Below are 25,153 nucleotides of genomic sequence, written 5' to 3' on the forward strand. Positions count from 1 at the left end.
GCTTGCTAAACTGGTCTGCTAACTGCTAGCTTGACCGCCCCGGTCTGCTAACTGCTAGCTTGTTTAGCCACGGCCTACTAACTGTTAGCTTGTTAGCATCGGCCTGCTAACTGTCTGAATCGCCGTGTCCCCAGTAAGCCTAACCACTCACTGGACTCATATGTTCACTTGGCTACACATGCCTCTCTCTAATATCAATATGCCTCGTCCATTACTGTCCTGGTTAGTGATTACTGTCTTATTTCACTGTAGAGCCTCTAGCCCTGCTCAATATGCCTTAACCAACCATGTTGTTTCACCTCCTACATATGCGATGACATCACCTGGTTTAAACGTCTCTAGAGACTATATCTCTCTCATCATTACTCAATGCCTAGGTTTACCTCCAATGTACTAACATCCTACCGTACCTTTGTCTGTACACTATGCCTTGAATCTATGCTATTGTGCCCAGAAACCTGCTCCTTTTACTCTCTGTTCCGAACGTGCTAGACGGCCAGTTCGTATAGCCTTTAGCCGTACCCTTATCCTACTTCTCTGTTCCTCTGGTGATGTGGAGGTTAATCCAGGTCCTGCAGTGCCTAGCTCCACTCCCACTCCCCAGGTGCTCTCATTTGTTGACTTCTGTAACCGTAAAACCCAGAAAGCCTTCTGTAACCGTACAGAAAGCCTTCTGTAACCGTAAAAGCATGTTAACATTAGAAGCCTACTCCCTAAGCTTGTTTTACTCACTGCTTTAGCACACTCTGCCAACCCGGATGTCTTAGCCGTGTCTGAATCCTGGCTTAGGAAAACCACCAAAAACCTTTTTCAAACAGAAATTTGCATCCTGTAGTACTAACTCAAAAAAGTTCTGGGACACTGTAAAGTCCATGGAGAATAAGAGCACTGCCCACTGCTCTGAGGCTAGGAAGCACTGTTACCACGATAAATCCACTATAATTGAGAATTTCAATAAGCATTTCTCTACGGCTGGCCATGCTTTCCACCTGGCTACCCCTACCCCGGTCAACTTCCCGGCACCCTCCACAGAAACCAGCCAAAGCCCCCACCATTTCTCCTTCACCCAAATCCAGATAGCTGATGTTCTGAAAGAGCTGCAAAATCTGGACCCATACAAATCAGCCGAGCTAGACAATCTGGACCCTCTCTTTCTAAAATGATCTGCCGAAATTGTTGCAACCCCTATTACTAGCCTGTTCAACCTCTCTTTCGTATCGTCTGAGATTCCAAAAGATTGGAAAGCTGCCGCGGTCATCCCCCTCTTCAAAGGGGGTGACACTCTAAACTTAAACTGCTACAGACCTATATCTATCCTACCCTGTCTTTCTAAGGTCTTCGAAAGCCAAGTTAACAAACAGATAACCGACCATTTCGAATCCCACCGTACCTTCTCCGCTATGCAATCTGGTTTCAGAGCTGGTCATGGGTGCACCTCAGCCACGCTCAAGGTCCTAAACGACATCATAACCGCCATCGATAAGAGACATTACTGTGCAGCCATATTCATCGACCTGGCCAAGGCTTTCGACTCTGTCAATCACCACATTCTTATAGGCAGACTCGACAGCCTTGGTTTCTCAAATGATTGCCTCGCCTGGTTTACCAACTACTTCTCTTCTCTGAGTTCAGTGTGTCAAATCGGAGGGCCTGTTGTCCGGACCTCTGGTAGTCTCTATGGGTGTGCCACAAGGTTCAGTTCTCGGGCCGACTCTCTTCTCTGTATACATCAATGATGTTGCTCTTGCTGCTGGTGATTCTCTGATCCACCTCTACGCAGACAACACCATTCTGTATACTTCTGGCCCCTCTTTGGACACTGTGTTAACTAACCTCCAGACGAGCTTCAATGCCATACAACTCTCCTTCCGTGGCCTCCAACTGCTCTTAAACGCAAGTAAAACTAAATGCATGCTACTCAATCGATCACTGCCCGCACCTGCTCGCCCGTCCAGCATCACTACTCTGGACTGCTCTGACTTAGAATACGTGGACAACTACAAATACCTGGGTGTCTGGTTAGACTGTAAACTCTCCTTCCAGACTCATATTAAGCATCTCCAATCCAAAATTAAATCTAGAATCGGCTTCCGATATCGCAACAAAGCATCCTTCACTCATGCTGCCAAACATACCCTTGTAAAACTGACCATCCCACCGATCCTCGACTTCGGTGATGTCATTGATAAAATTACCTCTGACACTCTACTCAACAAACTGGATGCAGTCCATCACAGTGCCATCCGTTTTGTCACCAAAGCCCCATACACTACCCACCATTGCGACCTGTACGCTCTTGTTGGTTGGCTCTCGCTTCATACTCGTCGCCAAACCCACTGGCTACAGGTTATCTACAAATCTCTGCTTGGTAAAGCCCCGCCTTATCTCAGCTCACTGGTCACCATAGCAGCACCCACTCATAGCACGCGCTCCAGCAGGTATATCTCACTGGTCACCCCCAACGCCAATTCCTCCTTTGGTCGTCTTTCCTTCCAGTTCTCTGCTGCCAATGACTGAAATGAACTGCAAAAATCTCTGAAGCTGGAGACTCATATCTCCCTCACTAGCTTTAAGCACCAGCTGTCAGAGCAGCTTACAGATCACTGCACCTGTACATAGCCCATCTGTAAACAGCCCATCTATCTACCTACCTCATCCTCATCCCCATACTGTATTTATTTATTTTTCTTGCTCCTTTGCACCCCAGTATCTCTACTTGCACATTCATCTTCTGCACATCTACCATTCCAGTGTTTAATTGCTAGATTGTAATTACTTTGCCACCATGGCCTATTTATTGCCTTAACGTACCTCTTTTGCACTCACTGTATATAGACTTTGCACTTACTGTATATTTTCTTTTGTTGTACTGTATTATTGTCTGTATGTTTTCTTTACTCCATGTGTAACTCTGTGTTGTTGTATGTGTCGAATTGCTATGCTTTTTCTTGGCCAGGTCGCAGTTGCAAATGAGAACTTGTTCTCAACTAGCCTACCTGGTTAAATAAAGGTGAAATATTTTTTTTTTTAAGTATTAAAAACCATATTAAAATCTCCCACCACAATAATAGAATCTAGTGTTGCTTGTAGAGTTGATAAATTATTGTATATATATTCAAAGAAGCTTGGATCATCATTATTTGGACCATATAGGTTAATAAGCCATATCTGTTTATGGTCCAATAACATATTTAAAATAATCCATCTACCTTGAGGATCTGTTTGGACAATTTGCACATTTGGATCAAAATTACTGTTAATTAATATCATCACCCCTTTTGAATTTCTTTGCCCATGGGAGAAATATATTTCGCCCCCACCCTCCACAAAACTTCATCTAAAATTGTTGAATGAGTTTCCTATAAACAATAGATATTATATTTCTTCTCTTTTAACAATATAAATATTGACCGTGTTTTCTAGGCCATTACAATTATAACTGGCTATACTTATTTCACCAATTACCATAATGAGACACAAGTTTAAATTCTATTCATCATAATATCTGTTTGTAAATGTACCATCAAAAAGTAACATGATGATTGAGTGTCTATATAGCTGTACCATGATATTTGCATTGCTACGAAGTAAACCTCCAATTGGTCTCCCTTATTCCACCTGCTAAAACCCCTCCTCATCTTGACTTGGGTTGTCATTCCAATGCCCGGCAGACCACCCCCGACCCCCCGGATCCAATGGCCCCGGAGAGACCGGGACCCATCCTTGGAAAAGAGCACACAGTGCCACCAACAGAACAGCAGCAGATCAACTGCGAAATGCATTTCCATCGCCCTCACCTCGATATGTATTATATATAGCCATTAAAATATATATATATATTTTAAAAAATCCTGTTTATCTTTTTTTCCATAATTAGCAATTCATATTTGTAGTAATGTAGGCAGTTTATGCAAAGGATTTTTACCTCTCACCAGTATCGCCAATACCAAAATTACATTATGGCAAGCAATTATTGTGAATCATCCTACATTGTCCCTAACATTTTTGACTCCATCGCAACAGTTGTGAGACACACACACACACACACACACACACACACACACACACACACACACACACACACACACACACACACACACACACACACACACACACACACACACACACACACACACACACACACACACACACACACACACACAACCCCTTTCCCCCACAACAACCATAGATTCAGATTCTCAACAGTTGCACCATCCCAGAGCCCAACTCAAGAAAGGTCTTGATTTACAAATGCATATACAGTTGCAGCTGTATGAGAAGGCCTGTAAGACTGAGCAAAAATGGGCAGAAATGGGGAGATTTGACTAAACATTGTCACGTCCTACATGATGGAGGTCAGATATACCCCCTTCCCCCGAAACACCCACAACATGGTCCCCCGTATTGACCATATGCCCAAGCATCTCCATGCAGTCAGACCTTTGATTTTGTGCCACCAGGGTCACAATAATATACCCCCTCTCTGAATGTCCGAGTGTGACCCCCTCCCCATGGGTTACTGCAGCCGGTGATGCCAGCACTGCCTGGGTGGAAGCACCCCACCGGAATCCCCACCGGCTAGGTACAAGGTCGTCAAGGTTCTCATTAGCAGCTTTGAGAATTTCCGTGTATATTATGCTCTCTCTTCAGGGGGCTCTGGCTTTGTAGGACCAACCCTGCCAGGCAGGCTCAGAATCATAAGGGGACAGTGCTGCTCTAGAAGGTCTCTGACCGCATTTTGGCTGCATACAGACCGCTTACAGCAGGCCCATTAAACAGATAGGGACTGCTCATTAGTATCAGGGTCGTTCAGGTGGGTGTCTAGGGTATGGGGTTCTGGACCATTCCATCAATATAGGACCATAAATAAATACATTTGATGTATCGTTTATTTAAAAAATGTAGTTCCCCATGAAAGGACAATAAATAAATGTATAAATAAATAGGATGTATAATTCATTATAAAATGTATATCCCTCATCTGCACAACATTGAAAGCTCTCACAACCCCCGCTCACAGACATATATTGGTTCTGGGATATGCAACCATTTCCTTTCTCACTCACTAAACACCACACTTTCCCAAACACCAAAAAACACACCATCCATCTCAATACATCCACACATAACTGTGCCTTCTGTCTGCTGTGTTTTTATCTCCACCATGTTGAATTAGTGCTTTTGTGTTCCAAATAGTTATATTTTGAAGATAGATAGAAAAGCCATTTTTTGTTGTTGTATTATTACAATCCATACCATGGCTAGTGTTGTGGGTTTCATTATTTGCCTCCTCTATGAGAACTTAGTAATTTTTAAAATAGCCATGGAGTAGTCTTTGTGTCTCTGAACAATCGGTTATCAATATATAGTTTATCGACTATGAGAGCTACTCATTTCCCTTTCAATCTATGCTCTTTGAAAATTGGATACCGAACTTTACGCCGTTCTACAATTTCCTTAGGGAACTGATCATTCATGCCTATTTCCATGCCTGCAAGTCTTTTTACCCAGGCTTTTAACCATTATTTTATCTTTAAAGAAAGCAAATTTGGCAACGATTGGGCGTTCATACCTCTGCCCTCTCTGTCTGAAGCGGTGTACAAGTTCGATTTAGATTTTGTCGATAGCTTCGCGTGGAATCTGAAGCGCTGTAAGGAGGAACTCTCTAACTACACATTCAGGGACTTCTCCTTCTTTCTCTTGGATACCTGTAAGTACCAGATTCTCTCTCATGGATCTAGTCTGTATGTCCAGTAAGGTTTCTCTCAGAACGATGTTCTCCTTTTTAAGTTCATTAACTTCGGTTTCAATCTTATTGACTGTCCCTTTTAGCTTGTTTGTGTCTTTCACCAATGTCGCAGCTTTTTCATCACTCATCTCGAGGCCTTCAACTCTTATATCCTTACTGACTAGTTCAAGTATACCCAGTTTGTCATTTATTGATTTTAACAGATCGGTTTCGACCTTTTCCATTCCCGGTGGTGAAAAGACTAGATCTTCTGATGTTTGTCGATGGAGATTGCATGGCTGTGTGCTCAATTTTATAATCCTTGTCAGCAACAGGTGTCCACAAATTTGAAGGGGTGTCCACCTACTTTTGCATATATAGTGTATTACTGCAGTGTTGGAGCTAGGAACACAAGCATTTCGCTACACCCGCAATAACATCTGCTAAATATGTGTATGCGACCAATAACATTTGTTTTGATTCGATTTTTAACCTACGTTTTCTTGTTGCGCACCAAGTCCACAACACCTGTGTTTATTGTCAAGGCAACCCAAACGGACTATTGAGGGGAAGGGGAGAGAGGCACAAGAGAGGGAGCAGAGAGAGAGAGCAGAGAGAGAGTATAGAGAGAGCAAAGAGAGAGCAGAGAGAGCAGAGAGAGCAGAGAGAGAGAGCAGAGAAAGAGCAGAGAGAGAGGAGAGAGAGCTGAGAGAGAGCAGAGAGAGAGTATAGAGAGAGCAGAGAGAGAGAGCAGAGAAAGAGCAGAGAGAGAGGAGAGAAAGCTGAGAGAGAGCAGAGAGAGAGTATAGAAAGAGCAGAGAGAGAGAGCAGAGAAAGAGCAGAGTGAGAGCAGAGAGAGAGTATAATGCAGAGAGTACAGAGAGAGCAGAGAGTAGAGAGATAGTATAGAGAGCAGAGAGAGTGTAGAGATATAGTATAGAGAGAGCAGAGAGCGAGTATAGAGATAAAGTATAGAGGAGAGTGTACAGAGAGAGAAAAGAGAGAGCAGAGAGAGCAGAGAGAGAAGAGAGATAGAGCAACGAGAGTATAGAGAGAGCAGAGAGAGCAGAGAGAGAGTATAGAGAGAGCAGAGAGAGAGCAGAGAGAGAACAACGAGAGTATAGAGCAGAGAGCAGAGAGAACAGAGAGAGAGCAGAGAGAGAGCAGAGAGGGAGCAGAGAGAGAGTGCAGAGAGAGAGCAGAGAGAGAGTATAGAGAGAGCAGAGAGAGTATAGAGAGAGCATAGAGAGATTGGAGAGAGCAGAGAGTATAGAGAGAGTATAGAGAGAGAGCAGAGAGAGAGTATAGAGAGATTATAGAGAGATTATAGAGAGAGCGTATAGAGAGAGTATAAAGAGAGCAGAGAGAGAACAGAGAGAGAGCAGAGAGAAAGCAGATAGCGAGAGCAGAGAGAGCAGAGAGAGAGAGCAGAGAGAGAAGAGAGAGAGCAGAGAGAGTATAGAGAGAAAGCAGAGAGAGTATAGAGAGATATTATAGAGAGAGTATAGAGAGAGTATAGGAAGAGCAGAGAGAGAGCAGAGAGAGCATAGAGAACAGAGAGAGCAGAGAGAACAGAGAGAGCAGAGAGAGCAGAGAGAACAGAAAGAGCAGAGAGAGCAGAGAGAGAGCAGAGACATATTATAGAGAGAGTATAGAGAAAGCAGAGAGAGAGCAGAGAGAGAGCAGAGAGAGAGTATAAAGAGAGATAGAGGGAATAAAGAGAGTACAGAGAGTGAGCAGAGAGAGATTATAGAGAGAGCAGAGAGAGAGCAGAGACATATTATAGAGAGAGTATAGAGAAAGCAGAGAGAGAGCAGAGAGAGTACAGAGAGATATTATAGAGAGAGTATAGAGAGAGCAGAGAGAGTATAGAGAAATATTATAGAGGGAGTATAGAGAGAGTATAGAGAAAGCAAAGAGAGAGCAGAGAGAGTACAGAGACAGAGTACAGAGAGAGATCAGAGAGAGAGCAGAGAGAGAGCAGAGAGAGAGTATAAAGAGAGATAGAGGGAATAAAGAGAGTACAGAGAGTGAGCAGAGAGAGATTATAGAGAGAGCAGAGAGAGAGAGCAGAGAGAGAGTATATAGAGAGAGTATAGAGAGAGAGAGCAGAGAGAGTATAGAGAGAGAGCAGAGAGAGAGCAGAGAGAGAGAGCAGAGAGAGAGCAGAGAGAGAGCAGAGAGAGAGCAGAGAGAGAGTATAAAGAGAGATAGAGGGAATAAAGAGAGTACAGAGAGTGAGCAGAGAGAGATTATAGAGAGAGCAGAGAGAGAGAGAGAACAGAGAGTATAGAGAGAGAGTATAGAGAGAGAGAGCAGAGAGAGAGTATAGAGAGAGAGCAGAGAGAGAGAGCAGAGAGAGAGCAGAGAGAGAGCAGAGAGAGAGCAGAGAGAGAGTATAAAGAGAGATAGAGGGAATAAAGAGAGTACAGAGAGTGAGCAGAGAGAGATTATAGAGAGAGCAGAGAGAGAGAGCAGAGAGAGAGAGAGAACAGAGAGTATAGAGAGAGAGTATAGAGAGAGAGAGCAGAGAGAGAGTATAGAGAGAGAGCAGAGAGAGAGAGCAGAGAGAGAGCAGAGAGAGAGCAGAGAGAGAGCAGAGAGAGAGCAGAGAGAGAGTATAAAGAGAGATAGAGGGAATAAAGAGAGTACAGAGAGTGAGCAGAGAGAGATTATAGAGAGAGCAGAGAGAGAGCAGAGACATATTATAGAGAGAGTATAGAGAAAGCAGAGAGAGAGCAGAGAGAGTACAGAGAGATATTATAGAGAGAGTATAGAGAGAGCAGAGAGAGTATAGAGAAATATTATAGAGGGAGTATAGAGAGAGTATAGAGAAAGCAAAGAGAGAGCAGAGAGAGTACAGAGACAGAGTACAGAGAGAGATCAGAGAGAGAGCAGAGAGAGAGAAGAGAGAGATCAGAGAGAGAGCAGAGAGAGAGCAGAGAGAGAGTATCAAGAGAGATAGAGGGAATAAAGAGAGTACAGAGAGTGAGCAGAGAGAGATTATAGAGAGAGCAGAGAGAGAGCAGAGAGAGAGTATAAAGAGAGATAGAGGGAATAAAGAGAGTACAGAGAGTGAGCAGAGAGAGATTATAGAGAGAGCAGAGAGAGAGAGCAGAGAGAGAGCAGAGAGAGAGCAGAGAGAGAGTATAAAGAGAGATAGAGGGAATAAAGAGAGTACAGAGAGTGAGCAGAGAGAGATTATAGAGAGAGCAGAGAGAGAGAGCAGAGAGAGAGTATAGAGAGAGAGTATAGAGAGAGAGAGCAGAGAGAGTATAGAGAGAGAGCAGAGAGAGAGCAGAGAGAGAGAGCAGAGAGAGAGCAGAGAGAGAGCAGAGAGAGAGAAGAGAGAGATCAGAGAGAGAGCAGAGAGAGAGCAGAGAGAGAGTATAAAGAGAGATAGAGGGAATAAAGAGAGTACAGAGAGTGAGCAGAGAGAGATTATAGAGAGAGCAGAGAGAGAGAGAGAACAGAGAGTATAGAGAGAGAGTATAGAGAGAGAGAGCAGAGAGAGAGTATAGAGAGAGAGCAGAGAGAGAGCAGAGAGAGAGCAGAGAGAGAGAGCAGAGAGAGAGCAGAGAGAGAGCAGAGAGAGAGTATAAAGAGAGATAGAGGGAATAAAGAGAGTACAGAGAGTGAGCAGAGAGAGATTATAGAGAGAGCAGAGAGAGAGAGAGAACAGAGAGAGAGCAGAGAGAGCAGAATGAGTATAGAGAGAGCAGAGAGAGAGCAGAGAGAGAGAGCAGAGAGAGAGAGCAGAGAGAGAGAGCAGAGAGAGAGCAGAGAGAGAGCAGAGAGAACAGAGAGAACAGAGAGAGCAGAGAGAGCAGAGAGAGAGCAGAGAGATATTATAGAGAGAGTATAGAGAAAGCAGAGAGAGAGCAGAGAGAGTACAGAGAGATATTATAGAGAGAGTATAGAGAGAGCAGAGAGAGTATAGAGAAATATTATAGAGGGATTATAGAGAGAGTATAGAGAAAGCAAAGAGAGAGCAGAGAGAGTACAGAGACAGAGTACAGAGAGAGATCAGAGAGAGAGCAGAGAGAGAGCAGAGAGAGAGTATAAAGAGAGATAGAGGGAATAAAGAGAGTACAGAGAGTGAGCAGAGAGAGAGTATAGAGAGAGAGTATAGAGAGAGAGAGCAGAGAGAGAGTATAGAGAGAGAGCAGAGAGAGAGCAGAGAGAGAGAGCAGAGAGAGAGCAGAGAGAGAGCAGAGAGAGAGCAGAGAGAGAGTATAAAGAGAGATAGAGGGAATAAAGAGAGTACAGAGAGTGAGCAGAGAGAGATTATAGAGAGAGCAGAGAGAGAGAGAGAACAGAAAGAGAGCAGAGAGATCAGAATGAGTATAGAGAGAGCAGAGAGCGAGCAGAGAGAGAGCAGAGAGAGAGAGCAGAGAGAGAGAGCAGAGAGAGCAGAGAGAGAGCAGAGAGAGAGAGCAGAGAGAGAGAGCAGAGAGAGCGCAGAGAGAGAGCAGAGAGAGAGAGCAGAGAGAGAGCAGAGAGAGAGCAGAGAGAGAGCAGAGAGAGCGCAGAGAGAGAGCAGAGAGAGAGAGCAGAGAGAGAGAGCAGAGAGAGAGAGCAGAGAGAGAGAGCAGAGAGAGAGAGCAGAGAGAGAGCAGAGAGAAAGTATAGAGCGAGAGCAGAGAGAGAGAGAGCAGAGAGAGAGAGCAGAGAGAGAGCAGAGAGAGAGCAGAGAGAGAGCAGAGAGAGAGCAGAGAGAGAGAGCAGAGAGAGAGCAGAGAGAAAGCAGAGAGAGTAAAGTACGGCCCTCCTAGCATGTGCTCTTTCATATGGAATGAATCCATCACCATAAACAATTTTACAACCAGTTAAAGGTAACTGGCCATGCTGAACATATGTAAGAACTAACTAACCATGATTTACTTTAAGCACTGCAATGTGAACTCAGAGACCATATCGTTGTCTCGGAGAGACACCATTCGTGTACTTCATTTCAAATGTTTTCATCAAAGCTGAGCGTCTAGTTAATCAATGGTAGTATGAAACACCTCCTGGAAGGGCTTTTTGGATGGCAATACAGATACACGTTTAGCCTTTCCATTAAAACAATCCGAAACCTACAAAAGGATAATGGTTCTCTCTCTGGCATGGGACAGAATATTATTGGGAGAATGCTTCTGACTTTCCATTTGCAAGACACACACATAGGAACACACACACACACACACACACACACACACACACACACACACACACACACACACACACACACACACACACACACACACACACACACACACACACACACACACACACACACACACACACACACGCTGAAGGAGCAGTGAGTTGGCTCTGTGTCCACACTAACATCCTGTCCTTCAGTTGTTTGTCTCAAATGTTCCCCTCCAGCATGTTAATGCAGATTCACAGTCAGTAATGGACTTCCTAATTTACAGCACATAACCCATGAGTGTACGACATAAAGTTGGCAAACAAATCCACAGTTAAACCTACAAGTGGCAGAAGTTGCTCTGGATAACATCGCCTGTTAAAAACTAGAATGGGAGGGGGGGACCTGCACTTTTGGATTCTATGATTCAACTCAGTGACCAGACAGCAGGTCAACTCACTCTTAACCCTAAACCACAGCCCTGGGCCTTACCTGCTTGAGGAAGAGAAGATAGAGGGGAGGGGAGGGGAGGGGAGGGGAGGGGAGAGGAGAGGAGAGGAGAGGAGAGGAGAGGAGAGGAGAGGAGAGGAGAGGAGAGGAGAGGAGAGGAGAGGAGAGGAGAGGAGAGGAGAGGAGAGGAGAGGAGAGGAGAGGAGAGAATTACAGAATGGACATGCCCTGGTTTTGACAGACTTAGACCAAGCCAGTGTCAGGTGAAAGGCGGAGGGGTGAGGAGACAGAGGGGAGGAGAGAGAGGGGAGTTGGGGCTAAATGCTGCAGTTTCCCCCGAAGCACCCCAAGACTCGCACAGCCCCTCAGGCAGAGAGCGAGGTTGGGGTCAATCCAGGTCCATGACTGTAGCCCACAGTGGCCGCAGGAAATGGTGCACTGAAAGGAACATCGGACATCAACTTTCAGTTCTCCCCGGTCTGGGTTGACACAGGTCAGTCCGCTGACAGATAGGGTTGGACTAGAGCCTAAAACAACCCAGCTCTGCCCTCTGGTTAGTGGGGTTGCACCTTACAATTCCATTCATTCTGCCTTCATTTAAAATGCATAACACAGCTCGGGGAGAAACATATGCTAATGACGACACCTAGAAGTAGGTACATGTTGGAAACTACGCAGTCAGTTTCTGGAGCAAGGCTGCAGTATACAGTGTTGTGTGCAAAAAATAAAGAAGCATGGAAACTTTAAAAACCAAACAATAAATTAACACGAACGGGGAGGAGGAGAGGAGCAGAGGAGGGAAAATGCTCATTGGAAAAAAAACACAAGACTTCCTGGTACGGCATCTTAAGCGAATAAACAGCAGCTCATTTCTTGCCTCTCTTAAAGAGAAGCTGTTGGTTCCGAGTCGGTCCAGAGAGGATGTAAAATGGTTGTCGTTATTTTTACAAGAAGCACAACATTTACTTGACCTATTATTGGAGGGAGAGTGGGAGGATAACCTCCATCTGAAAACAATTAGACCAGCTCCAATACTTAGTGTGGGAACGGCCTTCACAGAGAGAGACATGAGGCTCTACCTTAGACAAACCCTTTTAAACACACACCCCTCCTCTCCCCTCTCCCCCTTTCCGCTCCCCTCTTCACTCCTCTCCTCTGTGTGTGTGTGTGTGTGTGTGTGTGTGTGTGTGTGTGTGTGTGTGTGTGTGTGTGTGTGTGTGTGTGTGTGTGTGTGTGTGTGTGTTGGCCACATCAGTCTGGCTCAGACCATTAGCCTTAATGAGCTAACCATGTTTACTTGATTATTAGTCCATCCAGCTGTGATGGCTACCTGGCTGCCCACATCCAGACTGGAGACTGCATTCATGGACACAGTCTACTTGGATTCTCGGCTGCCCACCTATTTTTTTGTGTGTGTGTGTGTGTGTGTGTGTGTGTGTGTGTGTGTGTGTGTGTGTGTGTCTGGGGGGGGTGTATGCCTGCATGCATGCCTTGCTGGTGTGTGTGTGTGTGTGTGTGACGTGTGCTACCAGACGGCCATCAAGCTTTGGGAGGAAAAACGAACCGGGCTGAAATAATAAGGTGAGGAAAAGGCTTGATATTCCTCCATTTCAGCCAGTCAGGCCATCCGTTTAACCCTGTCTACTCCCAGACACTGAAGCCTGTTGGATGTCTTTCAAAAGCACCTTGAAGGCCAGCAGTGGCGGCAACGAACAGGGGACTATGCATTCTTATCTACTCTGACACACACACACACACACACACACACACACACACGCTCAAACACACACACACACGCTCAAACACACACACACATATGCTCAAACACACACACACACGCTCAAACACACACACACATGCTCAAACACACACACGCTCACACACACACACGCTCAAACACATACACGCTCAAACACACACACACACATTTCTGACCTTCCTCTTTATTACCCTCTAAGGGAACCAATCATGAGTCACCAACCTGCTTATTCTCATAAAGCACATAAAAGTGTCACAGCACCATAGAGGATATATAGGACTCAGCATCGATCGGCTGTAGGAGAGAGAGACTGTCTGAGACTGAAAACAGACAGCTTTCTCCTACTCTCGCTCCTCACAATATAGGACTCAGCATCGATCGGCTGTAGGTGAGAGAGAGAGACTGTCTGAGACTGAAAACAGACCGCTTTCTCCTACTCTCGCTCCTCTCAATACTTCAGTAAAATCCACTCACCCAAACGACGAGAAACTAAGGTAATTGGTTAACTGTGGAAGGACTCAAGGAGGTGACTTTAATCAAGGTTATTGGTTCACTGGGGAAGGACCAGAGGTTATTGGTTCACTGGGGAAGGACCAGAGGTTATTGGTTCACTGGGGAAGGACCAGAGGTTATTGGTTCACAGGGGAAGGACCAGAGGTTATTGATTCACAGGGGAAGGACCTAAGGGTATTGGTTCAATGGGGAAGGACTCAATGTTATTGGTTCACTGGGGAAAGACTCAATGTTATTGGTTCACTGGGGAAGGACCTAAGTTTATTGGTTCACTGGGGAAAGACTCAATGTTATTGGTTCACTGGGGAAGGACCTAAGGTTATTGGTTCACTGGGGAAGGACCCAAGTTTATTGGTTCACTGGGGAAGGACACAAGTTTATTGGTTCACTGGGGAAAGACTCAATGTATTGGTTCACTGGGGAAGGACTCAAGGTTATTGGTTCACTGGGGAAGGACCTAAGTTTATTGGTTCACTGGGGAAAGACTCAATGTTATTGGTTCACTGGGGAAGGACCTAAGTTTATTGGTTCACAGGGGAAGGACTCAATGTTATTGGTTCACTGGGGAAAGACCTAAGTTTATTGGTTCACTGGGGAAGGACCTAAGTATATTGGTTCAATGGGGAAGGACTCAATGCTATTGGTTCACTGGGGAAAGACCCAAGATTATTGGTTCGCTGGGGAAGGACCTAAGTTTATTGGTTCACTGGGGAAGGACCTAGGTTTATTGGCTCACTGGGGAAGAACCTAAGTTTATTGGTTCACAGGGGAACGACCTACGTTTATTGGTTCACTGGGGAAGGACTCAATGTTATTGGTTCACTGGGGAAGGACCCAAGATTATTGGTTCACTGGGGAAGGACGTAAGGTTATTGGTTCAATGGGGAAGGACTCAAGGTTATTGGTTCACTGGGGAAGGACTCAAGGTTATTGGTTCACTGGGGAAGGACTCAAGGTTATTGGTTCACTGGGGAAGGACTCAAGGTTATTGGTTCACTGGGGAAGGACTCAAGGTTATTGGTTCACTGGGGAAGGACCTAAGGTTATTGGTTCACTGGGGAAGGACCTAAGGTTATTGGTTCACTGGGGAAGGACCCAAGGTTATTGGTTCACTGGGGAAGGACCCAAGTTTATTGGTTCACAGGGGAAGGACCTAAGGTTATTGGTTCACAGGGGAAGGACCTAAGCTTATTGGTTCACAGGGGAAGGACCTAAGGTTATTGGTTCACAGGGGAAGGACCTAAGGTTATTGGTTCACAGGGGAAGGACCTAAGGTTATTGGTTCACAGGGGAAGGACCTAAGGTTATTGGTTCACTGGGGAAGGACCCAAGTTTATTGGTTCACTGGGGAAAGGCTCAATGTTATTGGTTCACTGGGGAAGGACTCAAGGTTATTGGTTCACTGGGGAAGGACCTAAGTTTATTGGTTCACTGGGGAAAGACTCAATGTTATTGGTTCACTGGGGAAGGACCTAAGTTTATTGGTTCACAGGGGAAGGACTCAATGTTATTGGTTCACTGGGGAAAGATCTAAGTTTATTGTTTCACAGGGGAAGGACCTAAGTTTATTGGCTCACTGGGGAAGAACCTAAGTTTATTGGTTCACAGGGGAACGACCTACATTTATTGGTTCAATGGGGAAGGACTCAATGTTATTGGGTCACTGGGGAAAGACCTAAGGTTATTGGTTCACTGGGGAAAGACCTACGTTTATTGGTTCACTGGGGAAGGACTCAATCTTATTGGCTCACTGGGGAAGGACCTAAGGTTATTGGTTCACTGGGGAAAGACCTAAGGTTATTGGTTAAATGGGGAAGGACCTAAGTTTATTGGTTCACAGGGGAAGGACCTACGTTTATTGGTTCACCTGGGGAAGGACTCAATGTTATTGGTTAACTGGGGAAGGACTCAAAATTATTGGTTCACTGGGGAAGGACCTAAGCTTATTGGTTCACAGGGGAAGTACCTAAGGTTATTGGTTCACAGGAGAAGGACCTTAGTTTATTGGTTCACTGGGGAGAGACTCAATGTTATTGGTTCACTGGGGAGAGACTCAATGTTATTGGTTCACTGGGGAAGGACTCAAGGTTATTGGTTCACTGGGGAAGGACCTAAGTTTATTGGTTCACTGGGGAAAGACTCAATGTTATTGGTTCACTGGGGAAGGACCTAAGTTTATTGGTTCACAGGGGAAGGACTCAATGTTATTGGTTCACTGGGGAAAGACCTAAGTTTATTGGTTCACTGTGGAAGGACCTAAGTTTATTGGTTCACTGGGGAAGGACCTAAGTTTATTTGTTCACTGGGGAAGGACTCAATGTTATTGGTTCACTGGGGAAGGACTCAATGTTATTGGTTCACTGGGGAAGGACCTAAGGTTATTGGTTCACTAGGGAAGGACCTAAGGTTATTGGTTCAATGGGGAAGGACTCAATGTTATTGGGTCACTGGGGAAAGACCTAGGTTTATTGGTTCACTGGGAAAGGACCTAAGTGTATTGGTTCACTGGGGAGGGACTCAATATTATTGGTTCACTGGGGAAATACCTAAGTTTATTGGTTCACTGGGGAAGGACTAAATCTTATTGGCTCACTGGGGAAGGACCTACGTTTATTGGTTCACAGGGGAAGTACCTAGGTTTGTTGGTTCACAGGGGAAGGACCGAAGTTTATTGGTTCACTGGGGGAAGGACTCAATGTTATTGGTTCACTGGGGAAAGACCTAAGGTTATTGGTTCACTGGGGAATGACTCAATGTTATTGGTTAACTGGGAAAGGACCTAAGTTTATTGGTTGACTGGGGAAGGACCTAGGTTTATTGGCTCACTGGGGAAGAACCTAAGTTTATTGGTTCACTGGGGAAGGACTCAATGTTATTGGTTCACTGGGGAAGGACCTAAGGTTATTGGTTCACTAGGGAAGGCCCTAAGGTTATTGGTTCAATGGGGAAGGACTCAATGTTATTGGGTCACTGGGGAAAGACCTAGGTTTCTTGGTTCACTGGGAAAGGACCTAAGTGTATTGGTTCACTGGGGAGGGACTCAATGTTATTGGTTCACTGGGGAAATACCTAAGTTTATTGGTTCACTGGGGAAGGACTCAATCTTATTGGCTCACTGGGGAAGGACCTAAGTTTATTGGTTCACAGGGGAAGGACCTAAGTTTATTGGTTCACAGTGGAAGGACCTAAGTTTATTGGTTCACTGGGGAAGGACCTAAGTTTATTGGTTCACAGGGGAAGGACCTAAGTTTATTGGTTCACTGGGGGAATGTTATTGATTCACTTGGGAAAGACCTAAGGTTATTGGTTCACTGGGGAAGGACTCAATGTTATTGGTTAACTGGGAAAGGACCTAAGTTTATTGGTTGACTGGGAAAGGACCTAAGTTTATTGGTTCACTGGGGAAGGACTCAATGTTATTGGTTCACTGGGGAAGGACTAAATGTTATTGGTTCACTGGGGAAGGACTCAATGTTATTGGTTCACTGGGGAAGGACCTAAGTTTATTGGATCACTGGGGAAAGACTCAATGTTATTGGTTCACTGGGGAAGGACTCAAGATTATTGGTTCACTGGGGAAGGACCAAAGTTTATTGGTTCACAGGGGAAGGACCTAGGTTTATTGGCTCACTGGGGAAGAACCTACGTTTATTGGTTCACAGGGGAAAGACCTACATTTATTGGTTCACTGGGGAAGGACTCAATGTTTTTGGTTCACTGGGGAAGGACCCAAGATTATTGGTTCACTGGGGAAGGACCTAAGGTTATTGGTTCACTGGGGAAGGACTCAATGTTATTGGTTCACTGGGGAAGGACCTAAGGTTATTGGTTCACTGGGGAAGGACTCAATGTTATTGGTTCACTGGGAAAGACCTACGTTTATTGGTTCACTGGGGAAGGATTCAATCTTATTGGCTAACTGGGGAAGAACCTAAGTTTATTGGTTCACAGGGGAAGTACCTAAGTTTGTTGGTTCACTGGGGAAGGACCTAAGGTTATTTGTTCACTGGGGAAAGACCTAAGGTTATTGGTTAAATGGGGAAGGACCTAAGTTTATTGGTTCACTGGGGAAGGACCTAAGTTTATTGGTTCACCTGGGGAAGGACTCAATGTTATTGGTTCACTGGGGAAAGACCTAAGGTTATTGGTTCACTGGGGAAGGACTCAATGTTATTGGTTCACTGGGGAAGGACCTAAGTTTATTGGTTCACTGGGGAAGGACCTAAGTTTATTGGTTGACTGGGAAAGGACCTAAGTTTATTGGTTGACTGGGAAAGGACCTAAGTTTATTGGTTCACTGGGGAAGGACCCAATGTTATTGGTTCACTGGGGAAGGACCCAATGTTATTGGTTCACTGGGGAAGGACCCAATCTTATTGGTTCACTGGGGAAGGACCCAATCTTATTGGTTCACTGGGGAGCGATCCAAGGTGCTGACTTTAATTAGGATAATATGTAGCAGGGAGGAGGGGAGTATGGAGGGGAGAGGGAGGGGAGAGAGGGAGGGGACTAGGGAGGAGGGGGGAAGAGAGGGAGGGGAGAGAGGGAGGAGCGAGGGAGAGGGAGGGTACTAGGGAGGGGAGGGAGGGAGGTGAGAGGGAGGGGAGAGGGAGGAGAGAGAGGGAGGAGAGAGGGAGAGGACTAGGGAGGGCAGAGAGGGAGGGGAGAGAGGGAGGGGAGAGAGGGAGGAGAGAGGGAGGGAGGGGACTAGGGAGGGGACTAGGGAGGAGAGAGGGAGGAGAGAGGGAGGAGAGAGGGAGGGGACTAGGGAGGGCAGAGAGGGAGGGGAGAGAGGGAGGAGAGAGGGAGGGAGGGGAGAGAGGGAGGGGAGAGGGAGGGGAGAGAGGGAGGGGCCTAGGGAGGGGAGATGGAGGGGAGAGATGGAGGGGAGAGATGGAGGGGAGAGAGGGAGGGGAGAGAGGGAGGAGAGAGGGAGGGGTGAGAGGGAGGGGAGAGGAGAGAGGGAGGGGAGATGGAGGGGAGAGAGGGAGGGGGAGGGAGGGGAGAGAGGGAGGAGAGAGGGAGGGGAGAGGGAGGGGACTAGGGAGGGGAGAGGGCGGGGAGAGAGGGAGGGAAGAGAGGGAGGTCCCTGACCCAAACCTTGACCTGAGGGAGGGAACACTGTCCCCCTGAACACGCTATGATGAGAACTGAATAGCTGCATGAGTGAGTCTCTGTGTGTGTGTGTGTGTGTGTGTGTGTGTGTGTGTGTGTGTGTGTGTGTGTGTGTGTGTGTGTGTACAGTACAGTACAGTAGCCTACCTGCTGTGTGCAGTGTGCATGGTGGATGTGTGGATCAGATAAAAGACAATGACCTCTGACCTCTGGCCATTGCATGGAGTGAAGTTGAATTTGGAACGAGACATAATACACACCGTCAGGCTTGAGTGGGGACGAGGCGAAGTGAGCAGGAGATACACACACACACACACTGGCGCACACACACACTGACACACACATACACACACACACTGGCACACACACACACTGGCACACACACACACTGGCATACACACACACTGGCATACACACACACTGGCATACACACGCACTGGCATACACACACACTGGCATACACACACACTGGCAAACACACACACACTTGGATACAGAAACCTATTCTACAGGGGTTTTCTTACCTGTGAACACCTCCGGTGGCTCTCACACCAACCCAAGACGTCATCACTCTGCAAGACAGAAAAGACAAATAAACCGAGAAATCACTGAAATAAACCACACTCTTTCACAGCTTTACTTCAGCACTTCAATTCAATATTACAAATTCCAACAACACATTAAATATGTGTTTCTGGAGACAACCACACACCACAATGCCCTTTCTGTAACGCCTCTTCCTTTGATTCATGGCTGTGGTGCAAAGACCCAGACCAGACCCAGACCAGTGTTACGTCTCTGAATGGAAGTGGGTTCAGGCCTTGGTGAGGACAGACCTTAGTCAACATTGCAGCCTACGCCCCAGCGTGAAACCATGGTAACGGGTGTGAGTCATCACCTGACCAGTGACCACAGGTAGGTAGGTCCTCAAATACCACTGGTGATCAGTAGAGAGAGAGAACCATCACTGACTAACAGGACTAACCACTGGTGATCAGCAGAGAGAGGACCATCACTGACTAACAGGACTAACCACTGGTGATCAGTAGAGAGAGAGGACCATCACTGACTAACAGGACTAACCACTGGTGATCAGCAGAGAGAGAGAACCATCACTGACTAACAGGACTAACCACTGGTGATCAGTAGAGAGAGGACCATCACTGACAAACAGGACTAACCACTGGTGATCAGCAGAGAGAGGACCATCACTGACTAACAGGACTAACCACTGGTGATCAGCAGAGAGAGAGGACCATCACTGACTAACAGGACTAACCACTGGTGATCAGCAGAGAGAGAGGACCATCACTGACTAACAGGACTAACCACTGGTGATCAGTAGAGAGAGAGGACCATCACTGACTAACAGGACTAACCACTGGTGATCAGTAGAGAGAGGACCATCACTGACTAACAGGACTAACCACTGGTGATCAGTAGAGAGAGAGGACCATCACTGACTAACAGGACTAACCACTGGTGATCAGCAGAGAGAGGACCATCACTGACTAACAGGACTAACCACTGGTGATCAGTAGAGAGAGAGGACCATCACTGACTAACAGGACTAACCACTGGTGATCAGCAGAGAGAGAGAACCATTACTGACTAACAGGACTAACCACTGGTGATCAGTAGAGAGAGAGGACCATCACTGACTAACAGGACTAACCACTGGTGATCAGTAGAGAGAGAGGACCATCACTGACTAACAGGACTAACCACTGGTGATCAGTAGAGAGAGGACCATCACTGACTAACAGGACTAACCACTGGTGATCAGTAGAGAGAGGACCATCACTGACTAACAGGACTAACCACTGGTGATCAGCAGAGAGAGGACCATCACTGACTAACAGGACTAACCACTGGTGATCAGCAGAGAGAGGACCATCACTGACTAACAGGACTAACCACTGGTGATCAGTAGAGAGAGAGGACCATCACTGACTAACAGGACTAACCACTGGTGATCAGTAGAGAGAGAGGACCATCACTGACTAACAGGACTAACCACTGGTGATCAGCAGAGAGAGGACCATCACTGACTAACAGGACTAACCACTGGTGATCAGCAGAGAGAGGACCATCACTGACTAACAGGACTAACCACTGGTGATCAGTAGAGAGAGGACCATCACTGACTAACAGGACTAACCACTGGTGATCAGTAGAGAGAGGACCATCACTGACTAACAGGACTAACCACTGGTGATCAGTAGAGAGAGGACCATCACTGACTAACAGGACTAACCACTGGTGATCAGTAGAGAGAGGACCATCACTGACTAACAGGACTAACCACTGGTGATCAGTAGAGAGAGAGGACCATCACTGACTAACAGGACTAACCACTGGTGATCAGCAGAGAGAGGACCATCACTGACTAACAGGACTAACCACTGGTGATCAGTAGAGAGAGAGGACCATCACTGACTAACAGGACTAACCACTGGTGATCAGTAGAGAGAGGACCATCACTGACTAACAGGACTAACCACTGGTGATCAGTAGAGAGAGGACCATCACTGACTAACAGGACTAACCACTGGTGATCAGTAGAGGGAGAGGACCATCACTGACTAACAGGACTAACCACTGGTGATCAGCAGAGAGAGGACCATCACTGACTAACAGGACTAACCACTGGTGATCAGTAGAGAGAGAGGACCATCACTGACTAACAGGACTAACCACTGGTGATCAGTAGAGAGAGGACCATCACTGACTAACAGGACTAACCACTGGTGATCAGTAGAGAGAGGACCATCACTGACTAACAGGACTAACCACTGGTGATCAGCAGAGAGAGAGGACCATCACTGACTAACAGGACTAACCACTGGTGATCAGTAGAGAGAGAGGACCATCACTGACTAACAGGACTAATGGCAAATGGGGTAGCAGGTAGCCTAGTGGTTAGAGCGTTGGGCCAGTAACTGAAAGGTTGCTGGATTGAATCCCCGAGCTGACAAGGTAAAAATCTGTTGTTCTGCCCCTGAACAAGGCAGTTAACCCACTGTTCCCCCGTATGCCATCATTGAAAATAAGAATTTGTGCCTAGTTAAATAAAGGTTAAAATAAAAATCCTATAGGTTCCATATCTGGTGAGTCTATAAACATTTGAGATAAAACTAAACAGAATTGTTCCAAGACACCAGCAGTAAACAAATGTACACTACATGATCAACATCTCATTCCAAAATCATGGGCATTAATATGGAGTTGGTCCCCCCTTTGCTGCTTTTACAGCCTCCACTCTTCTGGGAAAGCTTTCCACTAGATGTTGGAACATTGCTGCAGGGACTTGCTTCCATACATTCATTCATGCTGTAGCATTAAGATTTCCCTTCACTGGAACTAAGGGGCCAAGCCTGAACCATGAAAAACAGCCCCAGACCATTATTCCTCCTCCACCAAACTTTACAGTTGGCACTATGCATTTGGGCAGGTAGCGTTCTCCTGACATCCGCCAAACCAATATTCCTCCGTCGGACTGCCAGATGGTGAAGTGTGATTCATCACACCAGAGAATGCGTTTACACTACTCCAGAGTCCAATTGCGGCGAGCTTTACACCACTCTAGCCGATGCTTGGCGTTGCGCATGGTGATCTTAGGCTTGTGTGCGGCTGCTCGGCCATGGAGACCCATGAAGCTCATGAAGCTCCAGACGAACAGTTCTTGTGCTGAAGTTGCTTCCAGAGGTAGTTAGGAACTCAGTAGTACATCTGAGGACATATGATTTTGACAAACTGACTTGTTGGAAAGGTGGCATCTTATGACGGTGCCACGTTGAAAGTCACTGAGCTCTTCAGTAAGGCCATTCTACTGTTTGTCTATAGAGATTGGCAGTGTGCTCAATTTCATACAGCTGTCAGTAACGGGTGTGGCTGAAATAGCCGAATCCACTAATTTGAGCAGTTGTCCACATACTGTTGTGTATATGGTGTATGTTGAACTCTTCCACTTGAGAGGAGAATGAGTGTCATTGTCTGTCTGATACTAACATTGCAGACATAAAATAAAACTCCTGAGCAGAGTTCCCACATCCAGTTTTCAGCGGAAAAGGAAGCTAGGTTGAACAAGCGATATCCTGGATAAGGTTGTTGGCAACTCCTCTAGGGATAGTCTGATACAGACGTCATGGCGAGAGAAACACTGACACAATAACAGGGCTGTAAGTCAAGCTTTAGATTACTTCTTAAAGTGCAGAGTTGACTTGGGAGGCTCGGTGATGTAAAGATGGCCTTGGGCCCACCAGTGACAGGATGATCCATCCCCATTCTTCCTCAAAGATGAAAAACACCAATTAAAGCAGAAAGCCCTGAGCGTGTGATAAGCCTTACTAACGAGTCCAAAACTCTCTCTCTCTGAGTGAGCAATATTTACCCCAACGCAGGATCATCCTCTCCCACTACTTATAACATTCACTTACCTCAGTCTTTTACACACACACACACACACACACACACACACACACACACACACACACACACACACACACACACAGTAAAGTCTTAATTACCACAAAGAGGAACAGAAAGAAGAATAGCCATTGTGTTAGTGGGGTCAGGATCTAGGGGTGCACAGGGGGCACTGATCTCAGCAGGAATGCTAAAGGTTCACACCACCCCACAGGATTTAATAAGCTACTTAACCCAGCAGCCACATGATGAGGCCAACAGAAGCAACGAAGAAGAAAGACCAAACCCATAATTAAGAGGCTGTAACGAGTGAAGGGAAGAGGACTGAAGGGAAGAGGAGTCAGAGGTGAAAAACACAGCAGCAGCACTTTAGTGTTTAGATGTCATTATAAGAGGTGAGGAAAAAAAAGGAGGAAGAGTAGGAAGGGGAGGAGGAGGAAGAGGGGAGGAGGAGCTGGATGAGGAGCTGGACAAGGAGGAATGTTAAGAGGAGGAAGAGGAGGAGGATTGGGGGGAGAAGAAGCGGGAGGAGGAGGAAGGGGAGGAGGAGGAGCTGGAGGGGGAGGAGGAGGAGTAAGAGGGGGCGAGCTAGAGAAGAAGGAGTAGCAGTGGTAGGAGGAGGAGGAGTAGGAGGAGGAAGAGGAGGCAAAGAAAAAATAATCTCTCTCTCTATCTTTCTCTCTCCCCACCCGTCATTTTCTCTCTTCCTCTCAGATTTTTCTCTCTCTGTCGACTGAAGGCTCTGTTTGGGACTTTTAGCCTTGAGTGAATGATTTGTGGCCTCTTATGGAGACTGCTGTTAAGGCCTAAAGGACCCTCTTTAAAGGTCCAATGCAGCTGTTTTTAGAATTTTGTAGGACTGTCTGGGTGTGTTCTTAGTGATGAGAGGGAAAACTGAAAACTAGCTGTTATTGGCAGAGAGGTTTGGAACTCTCTTATTGGTCTATGAACTAATTTACCGCATGGTGATGTCACCATAGAAGGCAAAAACTCCATCCCACCAAAACAGGTTGAAATTTCCAACAGCTTTTACACTAAAAGGGCATTATCATAATTTTCACAATTTCACAGTATTATTCCAACCTCATAGTGTGGGTCTTGAACTCACTCTGAATAGAAGACTTGATTGACAGGGTCAATGAGGGTAGTGAACCCTGCTGAAGGACATTGGTGAACAGGAGGAGGCTATGGGGTTGCTGCTGTAGTAGTCTATAGCAACTTCCAGGATTCACAACACATCAAGGCTGTGTTTGTATGTTTGCACAGCATCTGAAACAGAATGATCGACCTCCTCTCTATGAACTCAAATGGATACACAGCTGGTTCAAAATGTCACTGTAATCCTACCAAAACAACACTCTGTGTGTGTGTGTGTGTGTGTGTGTGTGCTCTGTTTTGTTTATCTGATTTATCCTCTGTCGCTCTAGCAACATGCCCCCCTGTCATTCATGGGAATTTCTCTGGGAATGACTCTTCCCAAGGGAGTATTGCTGTCCTTTCTCTCTGTCCGACTGTATAGACCTGCCGGTATCAGAGGGGGTTCAGTGAGGGGAGACTGAGGGATAAGGGGATACTGTATGAGAGGGAGGAAAGTAGTGATGGGGGTAAAAATCAATACAGTTACATTTGCATTGCCCCCTCTTTTACACCACTGCTACTCTCTGTTGTTATCATCTATACATAGTCACTTGAATAACTCTACCTACATGTACATATTACCGCAACTTACCAGTGCCCCCCACACATTGACTCTGTACTGGTACCCCCTGTATATAGCCTCCACATTGAATCTGTACCGTAACACCCTGTATATAGCCTCCACATTGACTCTGTACCGTAACACCCTGTATATAGCCTCCACATTGACTCTGTACTGGTACCCCCTGTATATAGCCTCCACATTGACTCTGTACCGTCACACCCTGTATATAGCCTCCACATTGACTCTGTACCGATACCCCCTGTATATAGCCTCCACATTGACTCTGTACTGGTACCCCCTGTATATAGCCTCCACATTGACTCT

At 46.1% G+C, this 25,153-nt stretch overlaps 1 protein-coding gene across 1 annotated transcript in view; it reads right to left on the minus strand.

Moving 5' to 3' along the window:
• Positions 1 to 25,153, minus strand: part of anos1b (anosmin 1b) — a 150,361-nt gene that overhangs the window by 93,293 nt on the left and 31,915 nt on the right. Inside the window, exon 2 of the mRNA XM_045687921.1 lies at positions 19,224 to 19,271. Within this exon, the coding sequence (XP_045543877.1) occupies positions 19,224 to 19,271 (48 nt within the window). The remainder of the gene's footprint in view (positions 1 to 19,223; positions 19,272 to 25,153) is intronic.

This window comes from Salmo salar, chromosome ssa10, assembly GCF_905237065.1.
Source record: "Salmo salar chromosome ssa10, Ssal_v3.1, whole genome shotgun sequence".
Lineage (NCBI taxonomy): Eukaryota > Metazoa > Chordata > Actinopteri > Salmoniformes > Salmonidae > Salmo > Salmo salar.